This window comes from Equus quagga, chromosome 5 (genome assembly GCF_021613505.1).
Source record: "Equus quagga isolate Etosha38 chromosome 5, UCLA_HA_Equagga_1.0, whole genome shotgun sequence".
NCBI lineage: Eukaryota > Metazoa > Chordata > Mammalia > Perissodactyla > Equidae > Equus > Equus quagga.
Genome location: NC_060271.1, coordinates 134,003,031 through 134,024,771, shown reverse-complemented (window position 1 = coordinate 134,024,771; position 21,741 = coordinate 134,003,031). Strand labels below are relative to the sequence as shown.

Here is a 21,741-nt window from a genome sequence, read left to right as displayed (position 1 = left end):
CTTTCCTAGTCACATCTAAATATCTATGTTACCTTTTTGTTAGCTACAGAGAATTGTTGCCACCAATTACTGGGCTCTTCGCATGTGCTTGATACTGTGGTGTGCTCATTTCATACATAATCTTCTGTCGTGCTCATGCTGTTGAGAAGACTGAGGCTGAGAGAGGTTGTTGCGCAGCTAGTTTGTCGCAGAGCCAGCACTTGACCCCAGGCTTAGAGCCCGTCGTGCTAACCACTGAAATCCTAGCCAGACTTCTCAGGAGACGCTTCTGTGAAGACGAGCCGGGTAGATCTAGCCAAGCAGTTAGTGTGTGTTCCTAACACTTTTTTCTGATAATAGCAAAGTATGTAAAAATTATTATCAACCCTTTGGAAAGTATAGAAATACATGAATAAGGACATAAAATTTCACCATAACCCCATAACTCACATACCTCCATTATAAGCTTCTTGCCATATTTTCCTTTGGTTGTCCATATATATCTAAATTTAGATACATAGTGATCTTGTTCTTTTTTCCCCTAAATCTAACTGGCTGATGGACAGTTTTCTGATGGTTGTTTTCCAGAGTTTCAGTTTCTTTAGGTTCATTTTATTTCATTTCATAGCGAGTGACCTCAGTCCCTCTAGTTAAGCTCACGCTTCCAGCAGAGCCCGGGCAGACGGGTCTCTGCCGAGGCCTCTGGGCAGAGCCCTGATGGCGTTTCTTCCACAGCTCCGCTTTCAAACTGGAGGAGGACGACGCGCCCATCAAGCGCTGCCCCAAGTGCAAGGTCTACATCGAGCGGGATGAAGGCTGCGCACAGATGATGTGCAAGAACTGCAAGCACGCCTTCTGCTGGTACTGCCTTGAGTCTCTGGACGTGAGTACGGCCTTGCGCGTGACGGTGCTGCTTTTGGCTTTCAGGTTCAGACTTGGAGGCTCCTGTGAGACAGATGTAACACTAGCAGACTTTTTCTCCTGTACTTATGAAAATGTAAATTCATTGAACGGTATGGTATCAGAAGACAGTAATTCGTGCAGGAGTTCTGGGGAGTGAAAGGTCAGCTCGGGCTTGGCGTTCAGCCAGGGCTGTAAAGGGGCAGAGGGCATCTTCGGATCTTCGGTTTTGTCTGTAGGGTCTGTCTTAGTTCAGGCTGCTATAACAGAACACCAGAGACTGGGAGCCGAAACAACAGACGCTTGTTTCTCACCATTCTGGAGGCTGGATGCCTGAGATCAGGGCGCCCCGTGGTCAGGTTCTGCTGAGACCCATCTTCCTAGTGTACAGATGGTCTCCTTCTCGCTGTGTCCTCACCTGAGAGAGGCCTCTTCTTATAAAGACATTAATCCCTTCCTGGGGGCCCCAGTCTCATGACCTCATCTGAAACTAATTACCTCACAAGGGCCCCACCTCCAAATGTCATCCCATTGGGGGTTAGGGTTTCAACATATGAATTTTCAGGGGGACACGAACATTCACTCCTTATCAGGGACCGTTAGTGGAAGAGCAAGGATAAATAGAAGCAGGGGATTGTGAAGCATCTTGGATGTGGGATGGCTACTTCAGTGACACGTCATCCACAGAGCAGAAAAACATACAAACCCTCTGCTTTCTCCGCTAGAATGAACTTTCTAGCCTCATATGGCCACCTTCTCCTAAGCATGCCCTTATGCCATGAGTGTTTCCCAAGCACTCTGTACCCATGTGTGGCTGCCAGGAGCACCCAGCCCGCATTCTCAGAGCACCGCCTTTTTCTGGAGCTTCAAGGCCTGATGCAAATGATGCCTCTTTTCATCTCTTGATTCTCCTTCTTCACCCAGATCAGAGGAGTGGGCATTGTGCTAAAATGATGACATATGACTTTAGTCTTAGAAGAATTGGTTTGTACATAGGTTTTTAAAACTATAATTAAATAGCGGAACTAATCATCTATTAAAATCACTGTAGTTAGTGACAGCTGAAGCAAATCAAGTCATCTGTCATCAAAGGGATGTATTTATAAATGGCAGCAAGGATGAACATGTCCAGCTCACCCTGTAATCGCGTTAAGCCATCAAGATCTGTGTAAAGTAAAGGGGGGTCAGAGCAAATCCGTGTTACATTGTCAGGAGCGCGTCTCTGTGTAGACCGCTCCTCTCACCTTGACTCCCTACAATCAGAGCACTATTTGTGGGGAAGTCTCCCTACCGAGGGGCTACGTCAGAACAATTCGCCTGCGCACACGACAGCTGAGAAGGGTCAACTCAGGCCGCGAAGGTGGAGGAGAGAGCTGCAGGACAGTGTGCAGGTGGAATCACTTAGAGAGTTCATCAGTCCTGAGAAGGACGGGCCTGTAGATGATCAAGAAGAAAATAAATGTCTGTTTGAGTCAGAATCTTAAATAAGGTAATAGGTCTCTAATTTAAAGGCCACCTTAAAAAATATTAGATAGATTGCTTCCTTTTGAGTTGTTCCATTATTAATTCTAAATTACTAGATTTGCAGTACAATTTTGTGTAGCTGAACAAATCTTTGGAAAATATTACCATTTTTCTATCCTGGAGGCTTCATTTTCTTTTCCTAGGCAAGTTTAATAAATCGGTTTGGCAAGATTAATTTTCTTTAGCTTAAGGCCAAACAACAGGTTTGTTCGCTGACCTTGTGCGGTGGGAATGGGACGTTGAGGATGGTGTCTGAAGTATTACAGAGTCTTTAGGCCTTCAAAGTCTTTATATATATATATAGATAGATAGATAGATAGATAGATATAGATATGAAAGGATATATATATAATTTTGCATTCTACTCTTTTCCATTCTTTTTAGAAATTTGATCATTAAATTATGACATGTTATCTAATATCTGACCTGCAATATGCCACTCCTTGTAACTTTTCCTCAAGGGGAAAGGAAGTGCATGTTATCAGATCTCTGTGAAGGTTTTTAGGGAAAATATTAGAAACGGACTGACGAAAAGTTTGATTTCTGGAGCCATCGTTGTTTCTGCTGCCACCTCCCCCTGCTACCTCAATCTGATGGAGTTACAAGGAATAGGAGGCAAGATCTGCTGTCCGTGTCCTTGAAGATGATGCTGTTCTCTCCCTGTTCTGGTCTCTGGAGAGACACCCTCTCTGTCTGAGTCGGAAGCGTGGCTCCGGCCTGTGCAAGGAGGCCGGGGTGCATCTGGCTCTGCCTGGACTAGTGACAGAGGTGCCACACAGCATGTTACTCCTTGAAAGTCCTCATCCTCATGGCCCACAGTTTCCTGTTTTGCTTTATGGTAAAGAGCTGCTGAAAAATGACCCTGTGACTGTAGAAAGCAGATACTGAAGGAAAGCGCAGCTGCCCGTTGGGAGGTTGATCAAGGACAGCAGCAACAGTTTGAGACAAGTGCATACCAGTGGCTGGAGGCCAGCAGTGCTGCTCGGACAGGGGCGTGTCCCTGCGCTTCTCTGCTCTCGGACTCTTCCTCCCGAGGCTCGGTCTCGCATGTGGACGCATCAGGGAGTTCCAAATTTCTCCAGACTGCTTCCTTCTGCTCTTATTCCTCACGCCCCTCCTCTGCCCCGGCCGAGCCACAGGCCCCTGAGTTCTCGCTGGTGTGGCCCCGACTCTCCTGCCTCCCTGTCCGGGCTGTCCAGGCACTCCCTACTTACCATCAGAAGGGAAACACGCACTTTCTTTCATTAATGTTTTTGGAGGGGATAAACAGTTAATATTTATTGAAGTAATTGTTATGTGCCAGTAGTCAGTACTGTGCCATTTGTCCTACAGTTCTCTTTAATGCATGCAGTCTTTCTGTGAGAGTTGAATTATTGTTTCCCTTTTTCAAGAAGAAGTCCAGGAAGGTGAGCAGTCTTTCCCAGAAGCACCGAAGGAGTAAGGAATGAACCAGCATCCACTCTCTGATCTTTCAAACGCCAGAAACCAACAGCTTTGGGTTAGACCAGACTATTGACAGCCAGAGTTTGACACGAGAGCTCAAACCTTAACCTTAACGTGGTGAACTGCTCTGCGGACTGGACTCTTATCTTTGAACATCTCACTGATTGCAGCTTTCTATAGCAGCTCCATTGTTTCTGTTTCCACCGAGCTCCGTGGAACTTCTCTGAACAATAAAAAGGAAGTGTTCCCTATCAGGAAAATGCACCTAGGATCCTGGCATGTCCTGAAGTTGTAATGCCCAAGGGCTTGATCAGTAAACTTGAAGTCACAGTGAAATCACTTATGTATTGTAAAAGCATCTCAGAGTGCTTTTGTCAGGGGGAAGAAAGGTACCTGTTGAACACACTTTTGTTCTGTTCAGGAAGCATGCCCTGGGTGTTGCAGCTCAATGTGGAGGCCGGGGCTGACAGGATGAGGCTAGCAAAGTCCTTGACTTGAGGAGCTGATGACCTCCTGGTGGAGAAGCCCCCAGCACCTCTTAGCAAAACGTCCTTGTGAAGAGGGCTGCAGGACGATGGGCAGGAAATCCCCTGGCAGCCCCGTGGGGGAGGCAGGCACCGGGTCAGGGTGGGTCGGGGCGCAGTGACAGTGGAGGGAGAGGTGGTCACCAGCAAAGACAACAGAGTGTGCCGAGGCAGGCAGCTTCCGGAGAACCGAAAGTGATGAAGAAGGACATGAATGGCACATGGCCTGATCGTGGCCAGAAATGCTGGAAAGGGAGTTGGGCCTGACAAGGGTCTCTGTACCCAGCTGATGGTTTGGCCTCCAGCACAGCGACTCATGCCCACAATCTGCATCTCCCATGAGCTGTCCAGGAGACTCCAGCAGGCAGCCGGGTTTGTCCACATTTGCTAGAAAAGAACATTGAAGACTTTTCACCAGGGTGGTGCAACATGATTTGGTTTATGTTTCAAAAAGCAAACTCAAAGAGGGGCCAGCCCGGTGGTGCAAGGGTTAAGTTCACGTGCTCCACTTTGGTGGCCTGAGGTTCACTGGTTCAGATCCTGGGCATGGACCTATGCCCTGCTTGTCAAGCCATGCTGTGGCATGCGTCCCACATATAAAGTAGAGGAAGATGGGCACAGATGTTAGCTCAGGGCTAATCTTCCTCCAAAAAAGAAAATTCAAAGAGTATTCAAGAGCTCAGGGTGCAAGACTTTGTGATGGGCAGTCTGGGAAAAATTTACTTATCTCAGTGGTGTGTGCAAATTAATATCAGTAAAGGAGTGCAGTTAACAGTGCAAGGAAGAGCGAGTTCACGGTGGACAGAAGTCATCAGGGACAGTAGCTGCATGGCAGACAGAACTCCGGCTGGCAGAGGCTTTGCCTCCATCTGCGCCTGCACATCCCTTTGAAGAGGGAAACACAGAAGGCAGGTGAGCGGTGGCGACAGGCCGGGACTGCCAACCTCCTGGGCAGGCTTCCTGCTGTTGCACCAGAAGAGCCAGGGGGTCCTGATGTGCACTGTGCATTCAGGCACCACAGGGTCGACCTGTAAAAACCAGCAAAGTCAAGGCCAGCACCTTCTTGGGAGGTGAGGAGGCCTTGCTGGCTGCAGCCATGCAGTCTCTTCTAGCAGAGTTGATTTTAGGGGCCAGACAGCAGCCGCTGTGTCTAGCCCTCCCTGGCTCTCAGAAGAGTAACTTCCTGCCCTCTCAGACGCTTTGGGCTCTGTGCTTATTGACTCTTTGCTCAAAAAGAGGCTGTCTTTTTACACTGTCAGTTAAATGAATAAACAGCCATCAGCCCCTCCTTTGTGCTGTCGATGGAGCCGTTTTGTTTTATGAGCAGTAGGAGAGAAGATGGCACCTCCGTTCCTGGAGGACCAGAGGGAGTGTGTAGACCACCCACTCCCGCCCCCTCTGCCGGTGCTTGTTCAGGTTTTGGGTGCCATGCACTGAGCTAGAAGCACAGTTACAGAGTTTGACATCAGTGAGGGTCCCAACGCCAAGAAAATGACAGCACGGTGACTGGAGGTTAAGGTGGGACGTGAGAACACCTGGAGGGAGGTGGAACAGGAGGTTTCCATGAGAGTCAGAAGGAGCTTCTGCTCACTCGCAGACACTTGGAGAAATTGTAGGTGGAAGACGGGTTCCGAGCTAGTTCTCCAATGATGAGAACATTTAGTGATCTGAGCTGAGAGGGAGGCACTCTCGAGGTGAGACGCCTGGCACTGATGGAGGAGGACAGACCACAAGCAAGGAGACCCTCCACTCCCAGAATAGTCCTGCCGGGGCGACAGGAAGATGCGAGGCGGAAGGACTCCGGTGGGATCAAGCGCAGCCAGGGCCAGGAGCAGCTTTTAGACCCTCTGACCTACTTGTTCAGAAGCACTGCACCACAGAGATTCCTTCTTTCCTACAAAATCAGAAGGCCCCTGAGCCCGGGGGAGCCCTTCTTCAGGCTGAGACTGGAACCTGGAAGAGGGCTCCCTCTAGCGCCCACGGAGGATGGAGGCCCTGGGGACCAGCAGCGGGCCCTGCAGCGGCAGCAGCCGCGTGGTGCCGATAGATGCTCTTGCTCTCTTGTCACCCACTCTCTCTCATCCCCACTTCCTCTGAGCATAAAGAAAGATACCAGGCGCAGGCAGGACTCATTCACTAAACTGAGAGGAATCTCCCATCTACCCCTCCTCTTTCTTTTCTTCCCAGGATGATTTCCTCCTGATCCACTACGATAAAGGACCCTGCCGGAACAAGCTGGGCCATTCCAGGGCTTCTGTGATCTGGCATCGGACACAGGTAGGAAGTGACTCACCTGGAGCATTGATCTCCCGAGGAGAGAGAGAGAGAGAGAACTCATGTGTGTGGGTTCCAGGAGACTTGCCAATTGCTTGGAGATCTGCTGTATAGAAAAATAGAGCTGATAAATGTGATTCTTGCCAAAATTTCTCCTGGCCTCGGATGACGCTGTAATACACAGTTAGCACATGATGGTTCTGTAGCGTCACACTGTAGGTTACTCGCACCTTGTCTTGGTAACAATCCACTGTGTTCAGTTAATCCTTGTGTAGCCCTTAAAGAAGAGCTTTCTATGGAGGCTCCAAGGTGAGCAGCTTAGTCACAGGAAAGGGTAACAGGGAATGAATGGAGAAAGCCCCTCTGCCTGTCTGGGCAGCCTGTGGGGTTTACCCAGGGCTCGTGCATTAGTATTTATTCATACTTTCAACACATATTTACTTCCTGCTGTACACCAGCCACTATTCTAGGAGCTGGAAATACTCTGGTGAGACACATTCTTCTCTCCTGGAACCCACATGAGAGAAGAGACAGAGATAGTATACCAGCAGCATATGTGTAATGTGAATTCAGCTGTGGAGGGGATGTGATGGGGGGGGTCTTTTAGATTGTGTGATCGAGAAAGCCCTTTGGAGGTGGTGCCCTTGGCTGAGCACTGAATGATGTGAAGGAGCGGGCTGTGGGAGTGTGTGGAACAGGACAGAGGGACAGTCCAGGCACAGGGGACAGGGATGAGTTGAAGGGTAGAACTGTGGGATGAAGCTCTGGGAGTGAGGCAGGTATAGTCAGAGATGATCTGAGTCCAGACCCCCTGGGCTTTGCAGGCCATGGTGAGAGGTTCTGGTTTTCCCCTGGGTGACGGGGAAGCCCTGAGGACATTAGCTGGAGGAGACTCAGTCTGTGCGAGTTTCTGGGTGTGGAAGAGGCCTGAAGGGCTCGTGCTCACAGCACTTCTCGCCTCCGCGCTGGGACAGCTGTCACCCTGTCTGGGAGATGAAGGAGCCACGTCTCAGGGCAGTTTCCTGGGAATGGGCAAGGGTCCACCTTTAACTGCGCTTCCTCCGTAGTCCTCGCTGCAGGGCTGTGGCACAGCCGAACAGATCCACGGCAGGGCTGACAGACGCTTTCTGGAAAGGGCCCCACGCTAGATGGTCTTGGCTTTGCAAACCGTAAGATTCGGTTGCAATTGTCAACTCTGCCTGGTAGGGAAAAAGCAGCCACTGACAATATGTCAACAAAGAACCATGGCTGCATTACAGAAAACCTCTGATTAAGAAAACAGGTGGTAGAATTGACGGTGGTGATGGTTGCACCAGTCTGAATATGCTAACAACCATTGAATGTGCACTTTAAGTGGGTGAGTTGCAGTGTCTGTGAATTATAGCTCTGTAAAGCTGAGCTAAACAAAACAAAGCAGATTGTGGACCAGATTTGGCCCAAGGGCCAGTTTGCTGACCTGGGTCTGGAGGGTTGATTTTAGCTCCATTGAAATTTCTCCCTCCTTGCTACACCCTCGTCCCTGCCCCAGCTTCAGTGCCTACCCCTCCGCCTCTGCACTAGTTTGTAGCCTGCTGTAACAAAGGACCTCGAACTGGGCGGCTTGGAACAGCAGAAAAGTACTCCCTCACAGTTCTAGAGGCCAGAAGCCTGAAATCAAGGTGTCGGCAGGGCCATGCTCTCACTGATGCCTGCAAGGGACTCCTTCCTGCCTCTTCTGGCTCCTGGTGCTGGCCAGCGGTCCTTGGTAATCCTTACTCGCAGATGCATCACTCCACCCTCCCTCTTCACGTGGCTGTCTTTCCTCTCTGCTTGCCTGTGTCTGTGTCCAAATTTCCCTTATGATAAGGATGCAGGTCATACTGGATTAGGGCCTGCTCTGATAACCTTGTTTTAACTTGATGACCTCTGTAAAGACCCTGTTTCCAAATAAGGCCACATTCTGAAGAACTGGGAGTTAGGACTCTGGCATGGCATTTTGGGGGGACACGATTCATAACAACATGCCCACCCCTGCACAGTATAGGAAACTGCAGTGGGGCCGTGTTGCTCCTTGTACTGGTTTTCCCCTGGCTGCATGTGGTGGGGATGGATGTGGACTGGTTCGGGCGTCCTGTATTTGCATAGCCGCTGGGCAAGTGGACGCAGGTATGCGCACCTGAACCCTGAAAGTCAGAACCAGGTGAGGCCTCGGAGATCACGGGGTCCTTCTCAGGCCTTTTCCGTGTAGGGAGCAAGTGCCAGCCAAGGGAAAGTGACTTGCCCAGGGCCTTGTTCTCTACTGCTGTGCAACCAACCTCCCCAACGTGCTGGCTTATCCTCACGTTCCCTTTGCTCACGAGACTTCGGTGTGAATGAGGCTCCGCAGAGACAGCTCGCCTCAACCCGACTTGGCATTGGCTGGGGTGACGTTCTCTGACGTTCACTGGCTCTCTGCATAGTGGGGAGTTAATCCCGCTGTTGGTGGTGCCTCAGCTGGAGCTGGGGCTGGAACTCCAGCACATGTCTCTCCACATGGCCTGAACTTCCTAGCAACATGGTGGCTGACCAAGCACGGGCTTCCCAGGAGCAACTGAGAGCCCAGTGGAATCTGTCTCCCTTTGTAAGGCAGCCTCGGGGGTCCCACTTGCCTTGTGCCTGTTTAGCACTGGGAGTGAGTCACGTGTTCCTGAGGGTCCTGGGCAGCACTGCTTTCCTGGTGGCAGTCACTAAGAGAACAGCGCACTTGAGAAATACAGGAACCTGACGACCCGGGATTCACACCGTGAACTGTTGTGGAGGAAGGAGCCTGGAGGCCCCTCTCTGCAGTTCCTCTCAGCATCATCAGTCAGCAAGCCAGAAGGGGCACCTACTAGTGCCAGCTGTGAGCTGGGCCCTGGAGCCCATGGACGAAGGAACCACCCCTGATCTCAGGGCCCTCTGGGTCCTAGTGGAACTGAACAGAAGCATTCAGGAAAGCATCCACTTCTCTATGGTGTGAGAAGCTCCCAGAGACACGCGGGGTTGTAGATAGAGCAGCAGAGGATGTCACAATTTAGTGTTAGGCTTGGGGTAAACCATAAAATATGAGTGAGCCAGTGTCAAAGGAAAGTGAAGGCAGTCGTGAAAACTATGGGACGTGTAAAGCAGTGGAAGTGAAAGCCGGCTGCATGGACAAACTGAGGGATATTGTGTGCAGTGGCAGAGCTGCGCCGGGGCAGACGTTCCTGTACAAACAATGGAAGGCCTTGTTCTCAAGCCTGCAGTGTGACAGCAAGAACCTCCCCCAACACACGCTGTGGAACACCCATTACCAGGAGGCGCTTCTGTTCTTCTGATTTGTCTTTAGAGGTGAAGCATCAACGTGGATGCTTAGACGTCCTCATTTCCCACATGAGTCTCCTGGTCTTTGATCATATTGGTGCCCTCCATTCCCTTTCCCCTTCCAACAGGCTCTTGCTGGGGGTTTACTTATTAGCTGACTTGTTAATGACCCTGTGAGTGGAGTTTTACTTTGTGTTTATTGTAAAGCCTCTTAAGCGGAAATGTGGGTTTTATTATCTTCCATCAAGTTATTCATGAAGTTTCTGTTGTATTTACAAAGCATCCAGAAACCATGGTAGGCGCCGGGGTCTGGATGCTGTGGGGTGGCAGGCAGGAACCTGATTCCGTGGCCTGAATGTGCATCTCTGCACCACATCCCTCCTTTCCCCTCTTCCTCACTGGCCTTCAGGACGAATGCTCCCAGCTGTGCCGTCTCCCTCTTCCTGGCCTCTTCGCTTTGGCCCTGCTGCCCCCCTGGTCTTCATCTTTTCTCTACTTGTCCTGGCCGCGCCCAGCTCTGCACGTCTAAATTCTACCCACCTCCACAACCAAATGCAGGTGTCACTGCCTCCGTGAAGTCTTTCCTGATTGTTACTAGAGCCCTCCTCCCGTATCCCCTGAGCTCTGGATATTTCTTCTGGCTCTTACCACATCTTATTGTGATTCACTCCTTTTGTTCCCTCTTGAACACGTCTCATCGTTTATGATAGACAAACCGTCCTTGAGAGCAGGGATTTGTCTTGCTCATCCCTGTGACCTCACGGCCCTGGGCCCACGCCTGAGACAGAAGGATGCTGCAGGAAAAGTACTTGGATGAAAGAGTGAACCCTCAGTTTGGCTTTCCTGTGGCTGGGTTGCAGTCTCCCTCCTCAAAGCCGATGGGCCCTGGAGGGACCAACATCCTTGTTCCTTCGGCTACTCGACACATGGGAATCTTCTTAGGGATGAGACAAGAAGAAAAGGGGCCTGCCTGGCTGAGCCACGTTCTCCTGGGATCCTGGGAGAGCTGCTTTGTTCTGGGTTTGCTCCTGGTGGGAGCATGACGGAGGTGGATGATGCGAAGTTTGTGACCATTCAGAGAAAGGAAGAACAGTCAGGTGTAGTTAGAGAGGTGATACTACTTGTTCCCTCTCTAGAGGAAATAAAGAAGTTACCGTTAAGAAAAGTGGACTCCTGGGCCAGCAGCCCGGTGGCCTAGTGGTTAAGTTTGCCATGCTCTGCTTTGGTGGCCTGGGTTTGGTTCCCAGGCATGGACCTACACCACTTGTCTGCCAGTGGCCATGCAGTGGTAGCAACTCACATACAAAAAGAGGAAGATTGGCAGTAGATGTTAGCTCAGGGTGAATCTTCCTCAGCAAAAGAAAAAAAAGAAAAAGTGGGTGAATCTTCCTCAGCAAAAGAAAAACAAATTGGACTCCAGACCTGGTACAGTTGTGTTTGGGGAAACAAGGCAGCAATGTTAGTGTGACAAAGTGTGACAGGTGCACATACGGCAGTTTGAGTGGATGCCCACCCTACCTGGAAACCCCTGACTTCATATGGTCTCATCTTTGTCTGCCTTTTAGAAATAGGTCCCTCTGTAGAGATCACTTCCAGTGTGGGGGCATGGTCCTGCCTGTTTTTCTGGCCTCTTGCATCTCCCCTGCCACCTTTCCCTCCTCTGTGCTCTGTGGACTGACCTGCACGCTTGCCCCGTGCAGCACTTGGATGAAGCCCAGTGCATACTGATGGAGCGGACTTCAGTGCCGGGCTCTGGGGAGCACAGAGGATTGCAAGGCAGAGTGAGATGTTCAAAGCACGGAAGTATTTTTTGTTAATAATTCAGGCTAGAAGACTGACGGAAACTGTATGAAAAGACTGGCACCTAAATCTGACCATAAAGTTTCTGAAGTTGGAGGTTTTAGAAAAGACATTCAAGGAAGAAGGGACAGTGAGAGCAGAGGCCCAGGCATGACCGCAGGAGCAGGGTGGGGACATCTGGGGCTTCGGTGCAGCTGGTGGGAAGCTGAGGGTGAAGGAGTGATTAAATCTGGAGAGAATCAAGTGTCATGCTGTAGATGTAAGACTTGATGGCACTAGGGAGCCACAGAAGGTTTCAGAGCAGCACAGACAGGACATAACTGAGGACTGCTCGCCCTGACATTCCTGGTCCTCCAGCATCTGGCCCTACTTGCTCATTTAGCCTCATCTCCATCTCTCTGCAAAGCAGAAACTGCCAGCCTGGTGGCTTCCCTGAAGAACCCACTCCGAGGCTCTGCTGTCCCTTCTCACGCCTGCCCCTCTCCCTGCTCCATTTTGCTCCTTCTCTCTCTCTGCCCATATTCTTCCCATCCATTTTTAAGGTTCTGCCCCGGCTCTGCCTCCTCCCATTAGCCTCCTTTAACCTGCCCAGGCCGGAGCACATGCCGAGTGGTGGCTTTTGAATTTTATTGACTGCAGCCCATGGGTAGAAACACGTAGTGCCTGTCGTCCGCACAAATGCCCAGGCACGTGCTGTCAGTTCGAGTCTATTTAGCGCAGTCCTCATCTTCACCTGCACATTGACGCACAATCCAATAGAGGGGTCAGCTTCCCTGCCTCTGGCATCAGTGGTGGTGCCATCGTTGGAGATTTTGCCCCGTGTCGGCGTCATAAGCTCCCCGGGAGCTGCTTCTCTGTCTGCACTGGGGGCCTTGCCAGGCTCAGCCTCAACAGTCCCCAAGAAATCCCCCTACATTCATGTCCCGTGACTCCCACCTTTTAGGGGTTGCGGTCGACCGCCTAGTATACTTTGTCGATTCAGCTTTTCCTGCCAGTAGATGTGAAGTTAGGTAAAATTGTTTTAGGAGATGTCTGAGAATTTTAGTGCGGCTTCCTGTGACTGCGGTATGCTGCTTCAGTATTTCATGCAAATACGCTTCAGCCAGCACCCTTTCACCTGGACTTTCCTAAAAAGACCCCACGCTGTGAGTGGAAGAATTCTGTGTCTTTGGCATGGAAAGGTTTCGTACACTTCTGTTTTGTCCCGAGGGATGTTTTGTACCCTGTACAACAGGCTCCTGCGGAAACAGTGCTTTTTCCACATGGATGTGAGAAATGGCCGGGCGGTCGTGCAGGCCCTCACGCAGGGTGTGCAGACATGGCTCGTTTGTCATTACTGCAGCGTTCCTGGGCGTGTGTCCTCTCCTCTGCCCTCTTGCACGCTCACTCTAACCACGATTGCCGTCAGTGTTTGCTTCCCTTTTCCAGTGCTGTTCCAGAAACCCGCCACCGTGTAAGAGAGAAAAGGCACACTTCTTTTCACTAAAGTGCATCTCCTGCCTCAGGATGCCAGCCCCTGCCCGGGTGCGTCTGGTCCACCCTGGTTCTTCCTTCTATTCAGAGCAGTGAGGAGATGCGCTTTACCCCTAGACCCACCTCACAGCAGGGAGAGAGCTCGCTTTTGTGCAAAGTATGGCATTTGATACAGCTAGCTAATTACGAATTTCTGTAGTCACGCATCCGAGGGGACATGCCCGCTAACACCCCCCGAGGCTGAGCTGCAGGGCAGGGCAGGAGTTCTTTCCAGAAACACTCCTCTCCTGGCAGCCTCGTGCAATGACCTGTTCTGGGTGTTTGTCACTGAGCTCAGTGACATACGCACGAGTTGTCTCCTGTACTAAAACTAGGATGCCCAGTCCTCTCTGACTTACACAAATACTGGACCTTTGGCATCGCTTTTTGGCTATAGGTTTTGCATTGGTGAAATGAGAAAATTGGCGGGGTTATAATCCAGGGTCAATAAGCTTTCTTTATTCTGCAAGTATGGGGAGGTGGGACCAGCTCTCATGACCACAGCAGGGAGGGAGGCGTCCTGTTAGCCCTGTGCGTGCATTCCTAGTGCCCGTGGCCCTCCTCTGGCCACGTGGTTCTGTCCACTTCACTTCCGTTTTCACCCGACTGCCCCATTGGTCTCACAGCTTACCTGTCTCCCTGGCAGCCAGTGTCTCCACTTGGATGTCTAAGGGGCATTTCAGATAGAACATGCGTGAGCAGAATTTTAGATGTTTTCCGCAAAATCTCTTCCTCTGCGTCTCCCTCATTTCTGGACGTGCATCACCAGCTTCTGTGCTGCTTAAACAAAACGCCTGGGTGACCACCAGGATTCCCCACCTCCTCCCACGCTCACTCCCCTCTACCCACGTCGCTGCCTTCGTGCTGCCTGAACCTCCCTCCTGGGCCGGCTGCACAGGCGCCAGTCCTTGCTTTCTCTGCCCGGGTCCTTCTCCTCCTTGGCCATCAGCGTGGCCTCACATCCTCAAAGACGACCTGCCCCCCCGGCTCCCAGTCGCTCTCTTCATCGTGCCCCAGCCCATCTCCACCTGGTTGTCTCCTGCCGGACCCCCCACCTCCCCAAGGAAGCTGTCCTTAACTCCTCAGGATCTGTTTCCGGTGTCTTGAATCTGTATTTCTGCCAAAGTTTGTAATTATTTGCGTGTCTGCCTCCTCCTCCCAGCAGGAGAACCCATTCTGTCAGAGGACAAAATCGGATCCTAGTTCTCCTTGCACCATACAGTTCAGAACAAGATATTCATTAAGCAGAGAAAAGAGGAACTCTGTAGAAGGGTGAGGAAGAGAGAGGTGGGGGCAGTCAATCGCTAAAGATCCCACGTAAACGAGTTACAACTGCCAGCTAGCACTGCTTTCTCATTTAATCCCCTTCCTCAAAACCCACACACAGCCAGCCCTGTGATGATATTTAACAGCTGCCCGCAGGGCAGGAGAGGAGGGAAGGGCCTAACCTCTATCGTTGGCCGCTTTCCGTGGTGTAAACACTCCCATGATGGCTATTTCAGGCTGCTGACATGATTTCACTGAATGGAGGATTGGGAAGAGACTTGTGAGCTGACCCCAGCGCACCTCAGCACAGCCCCCGGCCCCTTACCCCCATCATGGTCCCAGCCTCCGCTGCCTTCAAGCATGTACTCGACAAATAATGATGCTGTGTTCAAGTGCCAGGTTTCAATGAACGAGAGTCGGTCCATTCACTGTACCATATCTTTGACTTTGGCTTGGTGTTTCCAAGCCCTAGGATGTGTTTTGCTGAAGAACTCTCTGGGGAAGAGGTTTCAGAACATACCAGTTTCTATTCAACTGGTTCATCGCATAAACATATGTTGGACATTTATTATGGGAGAGGCACTAGGCTGCACGTAGGGGTTTACAATCGTCACACAAGGTGTGTTCTGCCCGGAAGTAGTGTACCGTTTGAGAAAGTCAGTCTGAGTGGTTGACTGTTCCCTTAAATCAGGGTTTGCTGGTATGAAAGATGCTGTGTTCTCCCATGATTCCCCCGGGAGCCTGAAACTGTGCACCTGTCCCTCTGTGTCCCACAGTATGTAAGCTGTGCCTCACACATATTTATACCATGCCCACTAAGTGATTGTTTTTGTTTTGTGACACTTGCTTCCTGTCTCACTCTTTCCTGTTGGCTGCCTTCCTTCTGGCAGTGTGTGCATCCTCCTATCACCAGCTGGCGGGAGGCTGGGTAACCAGCTTATTAAATGGCGTGCAAAGAGATGGCATAGACTGAAAACTGAGATGGTGTCTTATTGGCCAAGAATGTGAGTTTTTGGTCGAGGATTTCAGTGTGTCGGACGGCAAAGAGTCCCTGGCTCCTTTGGGGCTCTACGTTCCCAGTATTGAGATTGCTCAGGAGTGCCCCCCCCCCCACCAATGAATAACACCTTCCTGTGTGTTTTCATGCATTCTGAAATATCAGTGTACACATGATTTTAACAAAACAGGGTCTGAATTCATACCGTGGAATTCCACCATTGACGTTCTGCTCAGACAAATGGACTTAGCCACCTGGCAGAAAACATGGATTCATAGCATTCGCACAATTCTCATTTATAAATGCAACATGATGTGTGTGCATGTGTGTGTGATGGCTTTCAGGCAGAAATCTAAGTCAAGGTGTACTTTCACACATCGGGGATGCTTTAGCATAGCATCATATTTCAGAGCTGATGATAGCCCTTAGAGAGCTTTCACCTCAGTGGTTTATTTTATCACTGAGGAGACTGAGGCCCAGAGAGAAGTGAACAAACTGAGTCAGCATTAGAACCACGTGCCAACCATGTTCATGTATTTATTGCTCTGAACACTAGTTGATGGTCTAACTCCATCTTCAGATTTCGATTCTGCGCTCTCCATTGGCCGGGAGGGATGCAGCTGATGGCAAAAACTAGGCAAAGAGCAGACTCTCTGCTCCTCTGACCATCCACGTTGCCTGAATTAGATGACACTCTGCCCACATTTGAGGCTTTAGTCTTTCAGCAGTTACTCTTACTTAGAGGTAACATAGGTTTTAAAACAAAATGAAAATGCGTAAACAGTCACTGTTGGGTTTTAAACTCCAGGAATGGCACAGGTCTGGTCCCTCCCTGATGCACAGTGCCTGTGCCTCTCCTGTCCTCCCATCTGGAATGCCTTAACCTAGTCTTCCTTGTTTACTATCCACCTCCTCGTCATTACAGTCTCAGCCATCTCCCATTGGAAACCCTCCTTCCTCCTGGCAAATGTAGGCATCTGCCTCTTGGGCTTCCTTTACACCTGTCAGTTTTTGTAAAATGTACTGTTATCAGTTGATTCAATTGATGTCCCTTTCCACCAGATTGGATGCTCCTTAAGGGCTAAGATCTGATGTGCCTCTCTATTTGCCACACCTAGTGCAGTGTCTGGCTCAGGAGAAGCTTGTTGGTTAATTGGATGTATAAAAGGATGGATATTTGGGTGCTCAGATAGAAGGAGGGAGGGGAAGGGAAGGAAAAGGAAGAAAGAGAAAGGAAGGAAAGGGGGAGAAGTGGTGGGAAGAAAGTGAAGGGAAGGAAATATGGGTGGATAGATTGATGGGTGGATGAATGTATTGATGGATGGATGGATGCATGATGAATGGAAGAATGAATGAGTTGATGGATGGATGGATGATAGTTGGATAGATGAATGGTTGGATGGATGGATGAATGGATGGGTAAATCAAGGGTGAATGGATGACGGATGGGAGATGGATGGATGAGTGGATGGAGAGATGACAGATGGATGGATGGATGGGTGGGTGGATGTTGCATGGATAATGGATGGATGGATGGATGGATAGGTGGATGATGGGTGGGTGGGTGGGTGGTTTATACGTTAGCTATGGAACCTGCAGACAAGCCGCCTTACCCTTTGCTCCTGTGTTTCCTTCTTGCAGGTCGTGGGCATTTTTGCTGGATTTGGGCTCTTGCTCTTGGTGGCCTCGCCTTTCCTGCTCCTGGCCACTCCATTTGTACTTTGCTGCAAGTGCAAGTGCAGTAAAGGCGATGACGACCCATTACCCACCTAGAGGAAGGCATGATGCTGGAACAAGACCCCTGCCTCCGGGAAGCGTGGCTCTCCCCAACCCCATCCTGCCGTCCCCCTCTCACTAAACATCTTTCTTGCCTTATGTGCCCCATTGAGCTTCACAGTGTCACGCTGGATGCCGTGATTTCAGGGACTGACGTCAGAACGTTTGCCAAGGCCCCGAGTGCAGTCCCCTAGGCATGGGGAAGGCAAGGCTGGCATGGGAGGGCACGTCCCCACAGAATTGGTCTCTGCAGACTTGACAAGGGAGGTGCTATATGAAGCACCCTGGGCAGTTTTCTCCCTATGGTGATAGACCAGGAACGTCTGGTGGTTGCTCAAGAGACCTCCTCGTGCAAAATGTCGTCCGTCTCCTCCTTGGCTTCAAGATGGCGCCACATTACTGAGAGAAGAAGTCTTTTAAAGATTGCAACACACTTCAGACAGAATCCGGTTATTCTGACTTGAGAAAAGCACTCTGTTTATGACAACTGTTTTTATTACTAATGGCATTTAGTAAAATCCTTTTTAGAAGGTGTTTTTTTTCTTTTTTTCCAACTAATTAGTGAAAACTCAACAAGGTGCATCTAAACCATCCTATGCCTTTCTTGAAATGTGCATTTTAAGAAGTTATTCGTTAAACGACTTTTCTGGCTCTGCCACTTTTCAGGAGATTTAGAAAGCCTTATGCGCTCTATGTGTTTTTTCTTGAAACTCGTAATGCCTTTTTGAATGCTGTAAGCTGCGTCCCGTTATAAACGTGCTTCCCCTATGGTTGCATCTCTTTGAGAATACTGACGTTTTAAAGGAGCATCTCCATCATTAGATTTGCCTTTTGTTCTTTCTCTCTTTGGTGATTAAACTCAGCTCACAGGGCTTATATCTTCTCACCCAGGTATCAGCACATATTTTTCAATGTCTTCAGAAACCAAATGTTTTACTTGGAAATAGCTCTTCTGGGAATCTCTCTGGTTGGCCGCTTGCCTCAGTCTCCCCAGGCAGACAGTAAGCAGAGAATAGTGCTATTGACCCGCAGAGGCAGGGCCTCCTGGCACGGCTGAGGACTCCTGGGGTTTGGAGGAGAAGCTTCCTGGATTTTCACAGTTTTTCAAATGACTGAGTTATTTCGGAGAAGTCATTTATCTTACACAGTTCCAAGCCCTGTTGCTAACCATTTTGCCCCTGCCGAAAAGTACCTTCTGTTTCACTTAGTCATTTTGATGGGGGATGTGGCACTCCCTCTTTCACAGGCTGTTACCACAGTAGCAGAATGCACAGATCAATAAGACACAGGTAACTCATCAATTGGCTCTGAAAAGTGGGGAAAGCGTATTCTTTACAGTTGACTTTGATTTGGCTTCTAAAGCCGAACGTGCTTTTAAAGAGCAAACTAATTGCCTTGAACTTGGGACTTCTAAAAATAGTCGAAAGGCTAATGTTGTAGATTTATTATAGTGGAACTTTTTAAAACTTATTAAGCATTCCAGAAAGGAGTAAAATGAAAACAAAATCCGACTTTTATCACACGTTTGCTTGTTGCGAGCACCTTGGTCAAATGTGGTGGTCTTTTGTCTCTGCCTTCCACATCGTCCATCGGTCTCAGGTCCTGCTTTCCCCGTGCCTCTAGAAATGTCTTCTTTATTTCTTAACATTTATAGGTTAGGAGAAACAGGAGCACCTCACGTTTCACCTCTAGGGTTTCTTCTCTTTGTGAAACTGAAGCCATTTAGGAAACCAGTCTGTGTCAAAATTATGTTCAAAAAATTCTCCTTATAATTGCAGTTTAAAAATTCCATAACTAAATGAGAGCATGCCTGAGACTGTCTTTCTGGAAGAAGCCCGAGCAATGAGTCTCTGTGCTTGGAGATGTTGCGATAGGTCTGGTGGGAGAATGGCTTTTCTAGAGAGAGAGACAAATGCATGAGGCCTGAAGATGAAGCTGGTGGCCTGGGCCTCAGGCCTCATACTGGGATTTGTGAATGCACTTATCTAGCCAGTGCCTGTTAAAATGTATATGGAAGACAGCAGGCTCTTGGCCCCAGGTCCAGTGGCCCACCGGGCAGGCCATCCCCCCTCCCTGTCCATCCTGCCTGGACCAGCTGCTGCCCACTGCACCAGGCAGAAGTCCATACAGTGGCACCCCTTACTTGGGGGTAGGAACCAGAGTCTTTGGGAAGATTTCGTTCCCTGAGTTCAGATCCCTTCATTCCTAGTGAGTCAGGCTGTCCATCTGTCCTGGAGGAGTCCATCGCCAAATCATGCACGTGCATAGCCCCAACCGTCCTTGTGCCTTCACCTCTGACACATATCACAAGCACCTGGTTCGACCCAGGGAGGGACCACAGAGATTCTGGGGCTGGCCAGGGCCAAAGCTGCACTTACTTGCTCTGAGTTTTTGCATCAAGTGTGCCTCAGTGGGCTCAGTTTGACTCAGTAATAAAAAAAACTGAAGCCTCCCTTCCCCAGAAAGACACCAGCAGAATCGCATTGAGATCCTTCCGTGAACTTGCATTTCCCTCGTCTGACTCCTTTTTTCAGTAAGGAATGCTATCCCCATTGTTTGTGGGGAAGCGATGTCAACCATGCTTGATGTAAAGTGTAGATAGAACGTGGGAAGATGGCCCATGTTTTGGATTTTAACCTCGCAGTCACTCCCTAGTGAAACCTGAGGAGTTCTGCACTTAGCAGGTGTACTCACTCCTGTTATTCGGCACAGTTTGTCTTAATTGAAAATGAGATTCACTTTTACAGATGATTTTCACGCTGACCCTCTGGAAGCCCATGTCTGTTTATTCATTTAGAGGCCTTTAAATGCTCGGGAGGAGGGAAGAATACCCTTCCAAATGGACCATGGCTGACTCTACTGCTGTCCAGTGGGCTTGGCGATGGAGGGCACCATTGACCTGTCGGTTATCTGAGTCCCTTGTGTAACTGACCCCATTGTGAGGTTTTACTGGTCGTGCCTGATCTCCAAGTCTGGCTCTGTCATGTATCCTGTAGCCCAGCCACTCAAGCTTTTCAATCGTCACCTGAGGCCAGCACCTTCAGAGGAGTCACCATCTATGAGGACTGACTAGGATCTGAGCAGAAACAAACCCTTTGACTGCTCGAATTGCCATCCAAACCAGTTCTTCCTCAACGCCCAGGAGTAGCTGCAGACTAAGGAACCAACGTCTGCCTTCTCTGGCATCTTTTTCAAGGGGGACACATCCTCTTTACAGCATATTATTCCATAAGACCGGTTTAGGAACCGGGCCAGTTTCTGATTAGAATACAGGGCCCATGGGAAAGGGATCATCAGATATGGAAAAGATACTCCAAGATGAGTTTATCCCTTTTCACCTACATTATAAAAGTTAAAACTTATTTAACAAATTAGAAGAGGACATTTTCCCTTGGTAGTCTTTAAAAATGTGGAAATTGAAAGGACCAGGGTGAGCTCTTTTGTATATTTCTCGGATTCTCATTTATTAATAATACTCTTGTGTGTATCAATCATAATGAAATCATCAAGGGAAAATATTTTGCATGTATAAAGCTTTGTAAAAGTCTTTAAAAAATACCAAAGCTTGTCTGTTCCTTAGAATAAGCCCAAGCCCTGATGAAAATAAACAAAATGAAGAGATTATGACTGGTATTGCCAAAAATGCCAAGTGGAACCAAGGGTCCTGTGTTAAAATGTAATTGCTAATGCATCAGAAGTGGGAGAGCATGCTGTTTGGTATCAAGCCCGTGGCCTCCATCCTTCCTCTGATTTGTGTAATCCTGGCTTCCACAATTCCAGGATCCTTCACTTAGGGGTAGGTCCCTGCCACATGCCTGACCATTCCTTCCTTCTTTGCTCATTTTACCATGTGTGTATTTTAACCTTGTATAAAAATAATGCATGAATGAGTCATGCACATGTATACATGATATATTTGACAAGTGGTGGTAAAAAAAAAAAACAAGTTTGGTTTGTGTTTTTGAAATGTCAATACATTTTGTGCCACTAACACTGTGATGTATAAAAGAGCTGTTTGAATGCCTTTTAATGTTGTGTTTTGTACTTTGGAATCATATGGAAAAGTTTGGTTTGTAATTTCAATACATATTTTAAATGTATTGTCTCTTACGTAGTTTGTCCCCCCTTTAGAAGGGATTTCTTTTTAAAGATATTTTGGCTGGAATACAGGTTACTTTTTTTAAATCCTGTCTGGCTCCGTCTTTTGTACATATTTAGTTGACTACTGGCCTGAAGATTCAAAATGTTAAGAGGATTGGAGGTGGAAGGGAGAAGGGGTGGGGCGGGAGAGAGATCTCAGACCACTGAGAAAACAGCTCTTGTGTTGTGAATTTTCTCTCTTAGGAGTCTTCTCAGCTCTCTGTACCAAAGGGATCGGGGTCGCTGGGGAAGTCGGCCCTCTCCTGCGCTCCCCGTCCCCTTCCCCCGGGGCAGACCCAGTAGTGC

At 49.2% G+C, this 21,741-nt stretch overlaps 1 protein-coding gene across 3 annotated transcripts in view; it reads left to right on the top strand.

Annotated features, from left to right (window-relative positions):
• Positions 1 to 21,480, top strand: part of RNF144A (ring finger protein 144A) — a 119,351-nt gene extending 97,871 nt beyond the window's left edge. For 2 of the 3 annotated variants that reach the window (XM_046661430.1, XM_046661431.1), the window contains 3 exons: positions 715 to 862; positions 6,558 to 6,647; positions 17,161 to 21,480. In XM_046661430.1, the coding sequence (XP_046517386.1) occupies positions 715 to 862; positions 6,558 to 6,647; positions 17,161 to 17,292 (370 nt within the window). In that variant the 3' untranslated portion in view covers positions 17,293 to 21,480. The remainder of the gene's footprint in view (positions 1 to 714; positions 863 to 6,557; positions 6,648 to 17,160) is intronic. The other variant, XM_046661432.1, reaches the window with a different exon arrangement.
• The last annotated feature ends 261 nt before the right edge of the window (positions 21,481 to 21,741 follow it).